Raw genomic sequence first — 13,285 nt, 5'->3', positions numbered from 1 at the left:
CACATTTTAATTCCACATCCCATTCCCATTCTGATATGTCTATCCAGGCCTCCTCTACTGTAAAGATGAAGCCACACTCAGGTTGGAGGAACAACACCTTATATTCCGTCTGGGTAGCCTCCAACCTGATGGCATGAACATTGACTTCTCTAAATTCCGCTAATACCCCCACCTCCCCCTGGTACCCCATCTGTTATTTACTTATATACACACATTCTTTCTCTCTCTCTTCTTTTTCTCCCTCTGTCCCTCTGACTCTACCCCTTGCCCATCCTCTGGGTTTCCCCCCCTCCCCCTTTTCCTTCTCCCATGATCCTCTCATATCCCCTTTGCCAATCACCTGTCCAGCTCTTGGCTCCATCCCTCCCCCTCCTGTCTTCTCCTATCATTTTGGATCTCCCTCTCCCCCTCCCAATTTCAAATCTCTTACTAGCTCTTCCTTCAGTTAGTCCTGACGAAGGGTCTCAGCCCGAAACATTGACTGTACCTCTTCCTAGAGATGCTGCCTGGCCTGCTGTGTTCACCAGCAACTTTGATGTGTGTTGCTTGCATCCAAAGAGGATGCTTTCTATGGTGCATCAATAAAAATACGTGAGATTCAAAAGGGTTATGCCAAATTTCCTTAGCCTCCTGTGGAAGTAAAGGTGCTGGTGAGCTTTGTTGGCCATGGTGTCAACCTGATAGGACCTGGATAGGCTGTTGGTGTTGTTTATTCCTGGCAATTTGAAGCTCCCAACCCTCTTGACCTCAGCACTGTTGATGTCATCAGGTTCTATGGTCCTTCTGGACAGTGAGTTTCAGCCACGTACCATTCTGAAGATGGGAAGGTTACTCGTCACCTCCCTTTCTAATTTTTAATATACACCCTGGTTTTGACTTCTCTGCTAAGAACGACAAGTACCTTGACTACAAGTACCTCAGGTCAAGAATGATGAGTTCGGAGAAGGACATAAAGATACGGAAGGCACTGGTGTGGAGGGCTATGAACGACATGAAGGAAATCTGGAAGTCGAACCTGACCAGAGGGCTTAAAAAGAGGATTTTCATAGCAGTCATAGAGTCCATTCTCACGTACGGATGCGATACGTGGACACTTACCAAGACGATGCGAAAGTCTCTGGATGGTTGCTATACACGAATGTTCCGGGTGGCTCTTGATGTGAGTTGGCAACAGCACATGACGAACGTTGAGCTCTATAACAACGTACCGATGCTCTCCACTAAATTTGAGGCAAGGAGACTGCAACTAGCGGGGCACTGTCTACGCCACCCCGAGCTACCTGCCAGCCTAGTCATCACATGGGAGCCCAAGCATGGGAGGATGAACCCTGGGCGCCCTCCCAAGACTATGGTCAACACGCTCCTAGAAGACAGTGGCGCGGCTAATGTAGATGAACTGAACACACTGATGAGGGAGAGGGAGAAGTGCAGAGTCCGTCATCGTGCCCGACACCAGCCCCCAGGCCTGAGTCGGTGTAGTAGTATTAATAGTAGCTAAGCCCAACAGGCTTCTCATGGCAGAGTATGTTCGTGGGACACATATTATAGAGAGTTACATCAAGACCTCAGAATCAGGTTTATTACACTGACATATGTCATGAAATTTGTTCTTTTGTGCCTGTAGCACAGTGCAATGCATAAAATATACTATAAAAACTACAATAAGAAAAAAGATAAATTCATAGTGCAAAAAGAGAGTTAAAGTAGTGAGGTTGTGTTCATTGAATGCTAACCAAGCACTGAGGTTCCTTTGGTCCATTCCACTGGTTATATCACTCCAGTTTCCAATACCAGGCCTGTGAGTGCTCGTTAAGTACTTAAGTGTTGTGTGGGTCCTTATATCTTCCAAGCCCTGAAGTTGAGCTCCAGATTTTAAACACCATCTAGGCAAAACAAATTATTCCTCAGATCCACTCTAAATCTCCTACCTTACATTAAACCCAAACCTAGAAGAAATGTTTGGCTTTATCTATCTTATCTGTATCCCGCATATTTTTTGTATACCTTCCTCATATGCATGACAAGTGAAGTTTAATGCCGGGAAACGTGAGGTGAATTATTTTAGTAGGAAAATGAGGAAAGGCATGAGAAAATAAAGAATACTACTCTAAAAGGGGTTCAAGAGCAGATGGCATCAGGATATGCATGCATAACTCATTAGAGAGGTAGAGCAGTTTAAAACAGTTGTTAATTATGCAAACAGAATTCTGGGCTTTATCAATAGACACAGTTGGAACCAAACTAACAGATTTTTCATACTGTTGGATTTTAATCCAACATGTTTATTTCGCTTTTTTTTCGCATTCTGTATCAAGTGCTCTGTGAACATTTTAAGCTTAAAGGGAGTCCAGTTTCTGTTTATCAAAGCAATGATCTTGACTGCGGTCTAGTCACAAATTTTCCTGATTCTGCAGTACCCTTCCCCAGATCCAGCCGTACATCGCTCACAGGGCAACCACGCAAGTATATAGGCAATACACCTGCAGATAACAATGTACTAATGAATGAGACAGATGCTGAATCATCACAATTTTCAAATGACTGGATATAAGATCATCAGAGTTTTACTACAGTGTGTGCTCCGATCGAAGGCCAGGGTAGACACGATGGGCCAAATGGCCTGATACTCTACAACGAATCATACACTCTATGATTTTTATGTGGATTGGATTTGGAAGATCTCAAAACGGCTTTGCAATTGACATGATTTTCTTGGCACAACCTTCTTCAGGTTGTAATGCAACTAGGTTACATTGCTCTTAAAAGATAGTCCAGTTTCTGAGGGAAGCCGACATTTAGTAGCACTGCAATGGCTGTTCACCTATTGGGAATCTATGAGAAACCTTTATTACTCTTCTTCTCTTTAGGTGGACACATGATGCATCATCTGCCTCCTTGCTTGAGAGGAATAAAATGCAGTATGCTAGGCTGAGACATGGAATGTAGACTTGTTATAAAGAACACTGTCAGAACTCCGCAAGCCAGTAGCATCTGCGGAACGGTTTCTGTTTCGGGTTGGGGAGCCTTTCTCTTAACTCAGGATAGACGTTAACTCTTTTTTTCTTCTTTTCACAGATGTTGCTTGTCAGGCTTGAATTCTTTTGGTATCTTTTGTTTCAGATTGCAGCATCCGCAGCTTTATTTACTCATCTTCAAGGACGCCACCATTGAAGCCATGCTCTCTTCTCACTGCCGCCATTGGTAGGGAAGGAGGTACAAGAGCCTTGGGAATCATAGCACCCGGTTCAGACTCAGTTATTACCTTTCAATGATCGGACCCTATGGACTCACTTTCAAGACCTCTACAACTCTTGTTCTCAATTTATTTTTTAAAATCAGTCTTCTTTTGCATATACGAGGAATTCTGCAGACGCTGGAATTTCAAGCAACACTCACAGAAGTTGCTGGTGAACGCAGCATCTCTTGGAAGAGGTACAGTCGACGTTTCGGGCCGAGACCCTTCGTCAGGACTAACTGAAAGAATATTATCTGTCTTTGTGTGTAGTTTATCTTTGATTGTATTGTGTTTCTTTTAGCTACCGTGAATGCCCGCAAAATTAATCTCAGGTGACATATACGTACTTCGATAATAAATTTACTTTGAACTTTGGACCAGCGCTAGTGGTATGGGAGTCCGTCAACACATCGATGCCGATTGCTTTGTGCAGGGGAAGAGACTAGCGCACTGGGATGGTGAAGGTGTGTTGTAACTATATGTTATAATTATGTGGTTTTTGTCAGTTTTAGTCTTGATCTGTCTTGTGTTTCTGTGATATCATACTGGAGGAACATTGCATCATTTCTCAATGCATGCATTACTAAATGATAATAAACGAGGACTGGGTGTCCTCATAATCTAATCTATGGAGGGAATCGGACACTGGTTGTCCATTTCCTTCCATAAATGCTGGCTGCCCCATCAGTTCCTCTAGCGCTTTGTATATTGCTTCAGCATCACACAAAGCGTCTCTTCGGTGAAGATGTGTCACTTGGTCTGGATGACATGCAAAAAGGATCAACAAAATCACTATTTAATTGTGGGACCTCCCGGCGAGCTGCATCGGGTTTAAAGCAGGTGCACCGCTTTAATGCCAGCGAGAGCATCTGCCTGCTTCGCAGAACCTGCTCAAGCCGCGGCACCATTCGCTGCTCCGACAGCCCTCGCACTGTGATTGGCCAGTTCGTCGTCCAGTTCGCAGATCTGATTGGGTGCTCCCTGCTGCTCGTCCTCCTGTCCACACCCCGGCCGACTGCGGACCGGCCCCTCGCTGTGATAGGACGCCTTCGACGCCAATCAACGCCTCTCGCTCTCTTCGCTCGGCTCAGCGTGGAGCCAAGATGTCGGCCGTGAGCAGGGCCTTGACTCCGCCCAGTCTATCCCGCTTCTGTGGCGCGATGACCGGGGCGTTGCTGGGGGACTGTATCGGTGGGGAGTTCGAGGGGAAGGAACGGGTCAGAATGCAGGATGTGATCGAAATCGTTCAAGCCTTAGAAAGGCGGGAAGAAGGTAAAGGCCATGGTTGCTGGGCTTTGCAAGCGGAGCACCGACAACCCGGCGGCACGTCGGAAGCTCGCCGCTTTGCAGCCAGCTACGTTTTCAGCATTAATCTTTTATCACTTTCCCAAAGCTGCTATCTTTGAGAAGCTCTATCGTGCTTAATTTGCGTACTTCTACCCTGCAATGTGTTTCTCGTTGGTGTGCAAAGCTGTCATGTTGTCACAGTTATTGCCTGTTGGCCTTTTGTGTGATGTTTCATTTAGGTTATCAACCATTTATTTTTTTGGATTCTTTATTTTTCTTTGGAAGGTGTGTGAGAAAATGTCTTAAATTAGAAACTGCTTGCATATTTTAAGAAGTGTATGTTCACTTGAGTTTCTTTTCGTTTTGTAATAAGTATTGAACTTTCAGTAAACATTAGCATTCCATTTTATAGAACATAGAATAGTACAGCATAGTGCAGGCCCTTCGGCCCACAATGTTGTGCCGACCCTCAAACCCTGTCTCCCATATAACCCCCCATCTTAAATTCCTCCATATACAGTACCTGCCTAGTAGTCTCTTAAACTTCACTAGTGTATCTGCCTCCACCACTGACTCAGGCAGTGCATTCCATGCACCAACCACTCTCTGAGTAAAAAAAACCTTCCTCTAATATCCCCCTTGAACTTCCCACCCCTTACCTTAAAGCCATGCCCTCTTGTATTGAGCAGTGGTGCCCTGGGGAAGAGGTCTAAGCGCGTCCCTCTTTTGTGACTTGCAAAAGGCAAAAAAAATCAAATGGAAATGAATAATTTGCCCAACTAATGTGCAAAACTTTGGCAAGTAAAAGTAATGTAGTACCTAACACACTCCTGTACCTAAGTGTCCACCTGGTGTGGTCTTCTGCTGTACCCATCCACTTCAAGGTTTGGTGTGTCATGTGTTCAGAGATGCTCTTCTGCACCCCAATGTTGTAAAGTGTGGTTATTTGAGTTGCTGTAGCCTTCCTGTCAACATGAACCAGTCTGGCCATTCTCCTCTGACCTTTCTGATTAACAAGGCATATTCACCCACAGAACTGCCACTCACTAGAGTTTTTGTTTGTTTTTCACAGCATTCTCTGGAAACTTTTGAAACTGTCATGTGTGAAAATCACAGGTGATTAGCATTTTATGGGTTGCTTAAACCACCCTGTCTGGTACCAGCAATTATTCCATGGTCACAGTCACTATGGTCCCATTTCTTTTCCCCATTCTGATGTATGGTCTGATCAACTGAACCTCTTGACCATGCATGCATGCTTTTCTGCATTGAGTTGCTGCCACATGATTGGCTGATTAGATATTTGCATTAACAAACAGGAGTACGGGGCACCTAATAAAGTGGCCACTGAGCGAAAATGTCAATATATGAGTTTGCATTTTATGAAGGGACGCAAGAATTACTTAAACTTTTTTACAGCTTTCTTTCACCGAAATCTTTCAGTTACAATTTGTGTAATTATTGATTAAAATCAATGATTACCAACAGTGACTCCAGTCAGTAACAACTGATATCACAAAGCTATCACCTGATTAAGGCCCAATCTAAATTTGTTGCTGCTTATCAGCATTGTGTTCACAGCCAGGCTTGTAGAATGCACACAGCTTAATTAAATTTTTAATAACCCTGAGAAATGGTGGCAGCTTAAAAATAAGGGGTAACCTTTTTAAGAGGGATGAGATGGCTTTTATTTTTCCCTCAAAGTGTGTCAGTTTTTAGAGCTTATTTTTTTAATGAGCGATGGAAGTAGTCTTTAAATGCTATTTTAAGTAGGTAATTGTTATGCGCAGGATGAAAGGTTATTATGGGTGGACAAGAATGTGCAGGTTAATTAGACGAGCTGTTTCGAGGGGTTGAGGCCTACTTCTGTTCTTGATGTTGTATATTTGTGTGGACCTGAGGTAACAATGTTTTCAAGGTAAGTGAGGCCTCAGATCCTTCATTTCAAAGAAATTTGTTCGCCCTATCAATTAGGCATGGAGTTAGTGGCAAGAAAGTGGCTCTTGTCTACAAATTCAAAAGCAGCGCTAAGAAATCTGCCAATCTGTGTTGAGGATTTCAATTTTTTTCCTCTTTCCTCAATAAGTTATCTGAAATAAATTATCAGAATTTTAAAAAGAATCCCTGGGGCTTGATGAGTTGCATCACACAAAAAATGATTAAGGCATGAATTTCAAAATTCCACGGATTGGTTTGACTGTTTGGAAGGTGTCAGATGTAATCCTATTATTTAAGAAAGAAAGGAGAGAAAATCAGAAACTACAGATCATTTAGAGTAGGGGTTCCCACCTTTTTATGCCATATACCCCTACCATTAACCGAGGGGTCCATGAACCCCAGATTGGGAAAGACTGAGTTAGACTGACATCAGTGATAGGGAAGGTATTGAGATCTCTTAATGCTGTGATTATAGTTAGCATAGTGATTTACTTGGGCTTTCAGTAGACTTTTTAGTAGTGGGCCGGCACGGTAGGGTAGTGGTTAGCACACCGCTTCACAGTAATAGCAACCCAGGTTCAATTCCCACAGGTGCCTGTAAGGAGTTTGTATGTTCTCCCCATGACTGCGTGGGTTTCCTCTGTGTACTCTGCTTTCTTCCCACAATCCAAAGGTTGGTAGGTTAATTGGTTATTGTAAAGTTGTCCCATGGTTAATCTAGGATTAAATTGGGGGATTGCTGGGCGGTGCAGCTCGAAGGAACGGAAGAGCTGATTCTGTGCTGTATCTCAATAAGTAAGAGGGGGTATAATGTGATTAAAGTGTGGTTAACAGATAAAAAGTTAAGTTGGAATAAGCAGGTCATTTTTGAAGTGAGGGTGATTGATTGAGTGCCATTCACAATATATATCAATAACTTGGATGAAGGGCTCAATATTCAAATTTATAATGATGCAAAAAGCTAGATCACAGTAGGGTTTGTGAAGAGGATTCAGAGAATATGTGGGGGTGGAACCATGAGGGAAGACCGGCTTAGTGAATAGTTGATACTGCAGATGGCACATAATGTGGGAAATATGATGCCATGTAGAGTGGAGAAAAAATTTAAATAGGATATATTTTAGGCATTGGTATTCAGAAGGACATGAACGGTGCTGAAAGTTAATGTGCAAACAATTAAAGAGCCAAGTGGTGTGTTGGACCTTATTACCGGGAGATTTGGGTACGAGAAAGCAGAGATGTCTTGCACCAAGAATGAACTGTTCAGGTTTAGGATCTAATTGCCATAGAGATGGTGAAACAAAAAATCATTCTAAAGATGCAAACAACAGGAATTCTGCAGATGCTGGAAATTCAAGCAACACATATCAAAGTTGCTGGTGAACGCAGCAGGCCAGGCAGCATCTCTAGGAAGAGGTGCAGTCGACGTTTCAGGCTGGGACCCTTCGTCAGGACTAACTGAAGGAAGAGTTAGTAAGAGAAACGTCGACTGCACCTCTTCCTAGAGATGCTGCCTGGCCTGCTGTGTTCACTAGCAACTTTGATATCATTCCAAAGATAGTGTGTTGTCATATATGGAGAGAGAGAGAGAGAGAGAGAGTGTTCCCAATCCTGAGACTTACACAGGATGGAGATGAAACATTTCATCACTAATTGAAGAGAGAATCTTTGAAATTCTTCACGTAGAACGATCAGGGGTTCTCAGATTTTGAATATATTCAAAATGGGTTGATAGATATTAATAGAATCAAGAGATATTTGGTTAAGGCAGGCATGTGTTATTTATTTAGAGGTACAGCGCAGAGCAGGCCTTTGAGCCGCGCCTCGTAGCAACCCACCTATTTAACCCTAGCCTAATTATGGGACAATTTACAATGACCAACTAACCTACTAACCGGTACGTCTTTTGGGTGTGGGAGGAAGCCCATGCGGTCATGGGGGAACGTAGAAGCTCCTTACAGATGGTGCTGGAATTGAACTCAGACACCCCGAGCTATAACAGCTTCACAGTAACTACTGTGGTGCCCATGTTCTTCCCATGACTACATGGTTTTCATCTGGATGCTCCAGTTTCCTCCCACATTCCAAAGATGTGTACATTAGGATTAGGAAGTTGTGAGCATGCAATGTTGGCGATGGAAGAATGACACTTGCCTCCAGCACATCCTCTTGCTGTTGGTTGCTGAAACAAACACTTGAACTGTTTTAAATGTGATTTTGCACAAATAAAGTTAGTAAATGCATGGTTTAACAGAAGTTGAAGTATCACATTCTTTGAAATATTGTTTCATATTTATTAGAGCAAATTTCAAACTCCTATTACCTGAAATTAATTTTTAAATTAGATTTAACAAACCATTTAAAATTTTGTTTCGTGCAGCCTAGCATAGTGGTTTGAAGATGTTCAATGCAAGAGTATGCATATATAAAATTCATCAGGAAAGAAAAGACAGATCCTGTCAATTTGAAATATAAACATGGGTCAGGCAGCAGCTCTGTTTCAAACTGATGACCTATTGTTTAAACTAGCATTGTTAAATTGGAATTAAACACGTAAGTTGCTGAAGACGCAAAGGGACTGTGAAGGCTAAATCACTAGATCACTGGGGATGTCTAAAGAGAAAGTAAATCTGATTTTGACAGGTCACTGAATTGAGCGCTGTGGAAACTGGCACAGATGAGAGATGCCTGCAGCACACCCATCATGATATTGAATGGTGGGGCGGAAGATGTAGCAAGCAAGATTCCCATCTGGCAATGACCATTTGCATGAATGGTATCTTCCAAAGGCATTGCTAGCATTTTTGAATCATTCATATTCTAATGGGTGTTCAAACTATGCATGGTACTGTAGTAATTTTATGTATTGCACTGTACCTCTACCAAAAAAAAAATGAATGACATATGTGAGTGATGATAAACCTGATTCTGATATGGGTCTCTATTGTGGACTGAGAGTGGGAAGGGGCAGGAAGAGGGGAATCATGGTTGGGAAAAGGGATATATGTGTATATTTCACAAAAGCTCCCAAATCTGCAACCTCTACTGCTGAGAAGTAAAACAGTTGCCAGCCCTGCAACTATGGCTGCTTCCAAGTCTCTTCCTAGCCAGATATATCATTGTTATCATTGAAATCGATGAAGTATCCCATCACCATCTCAAACAATGACTAGAATTAATTTTTCAGGAAAATTGAATTGATATTTTTTCTGCATGATTAAGTTTTCTTGAGAAATCTTGCCTTTGTACAAAGGTCACTGCACCTGTGTATAGAGATTAAGGTAGCTAATGTGCTTAACTACCAGAATTACAAGATGATTAAGTGTCCAAAAGCAGAAATAAATGATAGAAATAATTGCCACAGGCAACTTTATAATAAATAAAAGAATAAAAAAAAACTACATAATTAACCTGCAGTAAATTGATTAAAGAGGCCACTTTAATATTTTCCAGATTCGTTTACTACCGAGTATGTTTTGGAAGCCAAGCATTGAGATTTTTATTTTAATAAGTGTCCAAGAAGCTGTCAGTGTTTGTAATAATACAACGGGCTCACTTGATGTCCCATTACCGCTACTTGCTCGATCTTTGCTGCATAGAGTTTGCCTTGGAGCATCATGGTTGACATTTAACTGCCCTCTGAATTAATCTAGTAAGACACATGTTTGTACCAGACAGTTCAATACTTTACTTTAGAGATCGGAAATAAGAGATCACTTTGCCAGACGAATTTGTCCCAAGAATGGAGGAAATGCCTCAGCCATCTTTGTTCACTTGGTCAAGTTAGGTAAGTTTATAAGTGGCTTTATGTTAAATGCTTGCACATTTCTGGAAACCAATCACATAATTTGCTCATGGAATTTGGTTATTAATATCACTGCTGCTTCTCGGACAGAATTAACCATTTTGAGAGCTGGTGATTTTAGCTGGGCTTGAGTACTGCAGACGTCTATGACTGCATGATTTTACTGTTTAGAACTAATTGGATGCAGGAGATGCATCAGGAAAGCTGTGGTTTCAAAAACACAACTTGTTAGAAGTGCTCTGATTGTAGAGAACAGACCAGTTAATGTTTTGGATGTAGGCCCTCCGATTCCTAGTGCTGATGAGCCATGTCCTTTTGTAATACAGTGGCTTCTGATTAATTAGTCCATTGGTTAATCAGGGCAGCTGTTTATTTGGGACAACTCTTGAAGAACAAAATCTAATTTAAAAAAATAATCAGGATTCCCTTTGTTTACATGAGGCACTATGCTACTTAATTGGGATAGGAGACTGTTGCCAAGCGGTTTCTAACTAGCGTCAGATGCGTGCACTTGTGTGTCTGTTGAACACTACACCACAGTTGGAGAGAGCAGTTTTTAAATAGCGTCAGTTGCATGCCCTTGTGTTCAAAAAGCAGTGATTTTTGTCACTGATAGTTGACGAGAAATAAGCATTAAGACAGTTCAGAACTGTTTTGCTCACCGTGGTTTCAACTATTCAGCTTGGAGATGCCAGAAAGACCCAGGAGTGAAAATGAAATTATTTCACTACTTCAAGTTGGGATCTATGAAGCATTTGGAGGCATCAACAATCATCTTGAATGTTGCAATGACAATGAAGAATTGGAAGATGCAGTCATTGATAGCATTGTATGAAGGTGTCTGCAACACACATAAAAGTTGCTGGTGAACGCAGCAGGCCAGGCAGCATCTCTAGGAAGAGGTGCAGTTGACGTTTCAGGCCGAGACCCTTCGTCAGGACTAACTGAAGGAAGAGTGAGTAAGGGATTTGAAAGTTGGAGGGGGAGGGGGAGATCCAAAATGATAGGAGAAGACAGGAGGGGGAGGGATGGAGCCAAGTGCTGGACAGATGATAGGCAAAAGGGATACGAGAGGATCATGGGACAGGAGGTCCGGGAAGAAAGACAAGGGGGGGGGGACCCAGAGGATGGGCAAGGGGTATATTCAGAGGGACAGAGGGAGAAAAAGGAGAGTGAGAGAAAGAATGTGTGTATACAAATAAGTAACAGATGGGGTACGAGGGGGAGGTGGGGCATTAGCGGAAGTTAGAGAAGTTAATGTTCATGCCATCAGGTTGGAGGCTACCCAGACGGAATATAAGGTGTTGTTCCTCCAACCTGAGTGTGGCTTCATCTTTACAGTAGAGGAGGCCGTGGATAGTCATGTCAGAATGGGAATGGGATGTGGAATTAAAATGTGTGGCCACTGGGAGATCTTGCTTTCTCTGGCGGACAGAGCGTAGGCGTTCAGCAAAGCGATCTCCCAGTCTGTGTCGGGTCTCGCCAGTATATAAACGGCCACATCGGGAGCACCAGACACAGTATATCACCCCAGCCGACTCACAGGTGAAGTGTTGCCTCACCTGGAAGGACTGTTTGGGGCCCTGAATGGTGGTAAGGGAGGAAGTGTAAGGGCATGTGTAGCACTTGTTCCGCTTACACAGATAAGTGCCAGGAGGGAGATCAGTGGTGAGGGGTGGGGGGGACGAATGGACAAGGGAGTTGCGTAGGGCGAACTGACGAACTCCCCCTCCCCCTCCCCCTCCAACTTTCAAATCCCTTACTCACTCTTCCTTCAGTTAGTCCTGACGAATATCATCTGTGCAGCTCTTGGCTCCATCCCTCCCCCTCCTGTCTTCTCCTATCATTTTGGATCTCCCCCTCCCCCTCCAACTTTCAAATCCTTTACTCACTCTTCCTTCAGTTAGTCCTGAGGAAGGGACTCGGCCTGAAACGTCGACTGCACCTCTTCCTAGAGGTGCTGCCTGGCCTGCTGCGTTCACCAGCAACTTTTATGTGCTCCCTACGCAACTCCCTTGTCCATTAGTCCCCCCCATCCCTCCCCACTGTCTCCCTCCTGGCACTTATCCGTGTAAACGGAACAAGTGCTACACATGCCCTTACACTTCCTCCCTTACCACCATTCAGGGCCCCAAACAGTCCTTCCAGGTGAGGCAACACTTCACCTGTGAGTCGGCTGGGGTGATATACTGCGTGTGGTGCTCCCGATGTGGCCATTTATGTACTGGCCAGACCCGACGCAGACTGGGAGATCGCTTTGCTGAACGCCTACGCTCTGTCCGCCAGAGAAAGCAAGATCTCCCAGTGGCCACACATTTTAATTCCACATCCCATTCCCATTCTGACATGACTATCCACGGCCTCCTCTACTGTAAAGATGAAGCCACACTCAGGTTGGAGGAACAACACCTTATATTCCATCTGGGTAGCCTCCAACCTGATGGCATGAACATCGACTTCTCTAACTTCCGCTAATGCCCCACCTCCCCCTCGTACCCCATCTGTTACTTATTTTTATACACACATTCTTTCTCTCACTCTCCTTTTTCTCCCTCTGTCCCTCTGAATATACCTCTTGCCCATCCTCTGGGATCTCTCTTCTCCCCCCCCCCCCCCTGTCTTTCTTCCCGGACCTCCTGTCCCATGATCCTCTCGTATCCCTTTTGCCTATCACCTGTCCAGCTCTTGGCTCCATCCCTCCCCCTCCTGTCTTCTCCTATCATTTTGGATCTCCCCCTCCTCCTCCAACTTTCAAATCCCTTACTCACTCTTCCTTCAGTTAGTCCTGACGAAGGGTCTCGGCCTGAAAACGTTGACTGCACCTCTTCCTAGAGATGCTGCCTGGCCTGCTGCGTTCACCAGCAACTTTTATGTGTGTTGCTTGAATTTCCAGCATCTGCAGAATTCCTGTTGTTTATGAAGGTGTCTGCGTTCATTTCGTTCAATCAAAAGAACATGGCAGCATACATGTTCACTGGAATAATTCCTCTGTTGATAACTATTCAGAACGAATACTCAGT

At 43.6% G+C, this 13,285-nt stretch overlaps 1 protein-coding gene across 2 annotated transcripts in view; it reads left to right on the top strand.

Annotated features, from left to right (window-relative positions):
• The first annotated feature begins 4,301 nt into the window (after positions 1 to 4,301).
• Positions 4,302 to 13,285, top strand: part of adprs (ADP-ribosylserine hydrolase) — a 34,392-nt gene continuing 25,408 nt past the window's right edge. Inside the window, exon 1 of one of the 2 annotated variants that reach the window (XM_072247069.1) lies at positions 4,302 to 4,507. In XM_072247069.1, coding sequence (XP_072103170.1) covers positions 4,339 to 4,507 — 169 coding nt within the window. In that variant the 5' untranslated portion in view covers positions 4,302 to 4,338. Of the gene's footprint in view, positions 4,508 to 9,959; positions 10,248 to 13,285 lie in introns of those variants that run through there. The other variant, XM_072247070.1, reaches the window with a different exon arrangement.

This window comes from Mobula birostris, chromosome 30, assembly GCF_030028105.1.
Source record: "Mobula birostris isolate sMobBir1 chromosome 30, sMobBir1.hap1, whole genome shotgun sequence".
Taxonomy (NCBI): domain Eukaryota; kingdom Metazoa; phylum Chordata; class Chondrichthyes; order Myliobatiformes; family Myliobatidae; genus Mobula; species Mobula birostris.
Note: the sequence above shows the minus strand (reverse complement) of the source record. Positions and strands in the feature narration are given on the sequence as shown.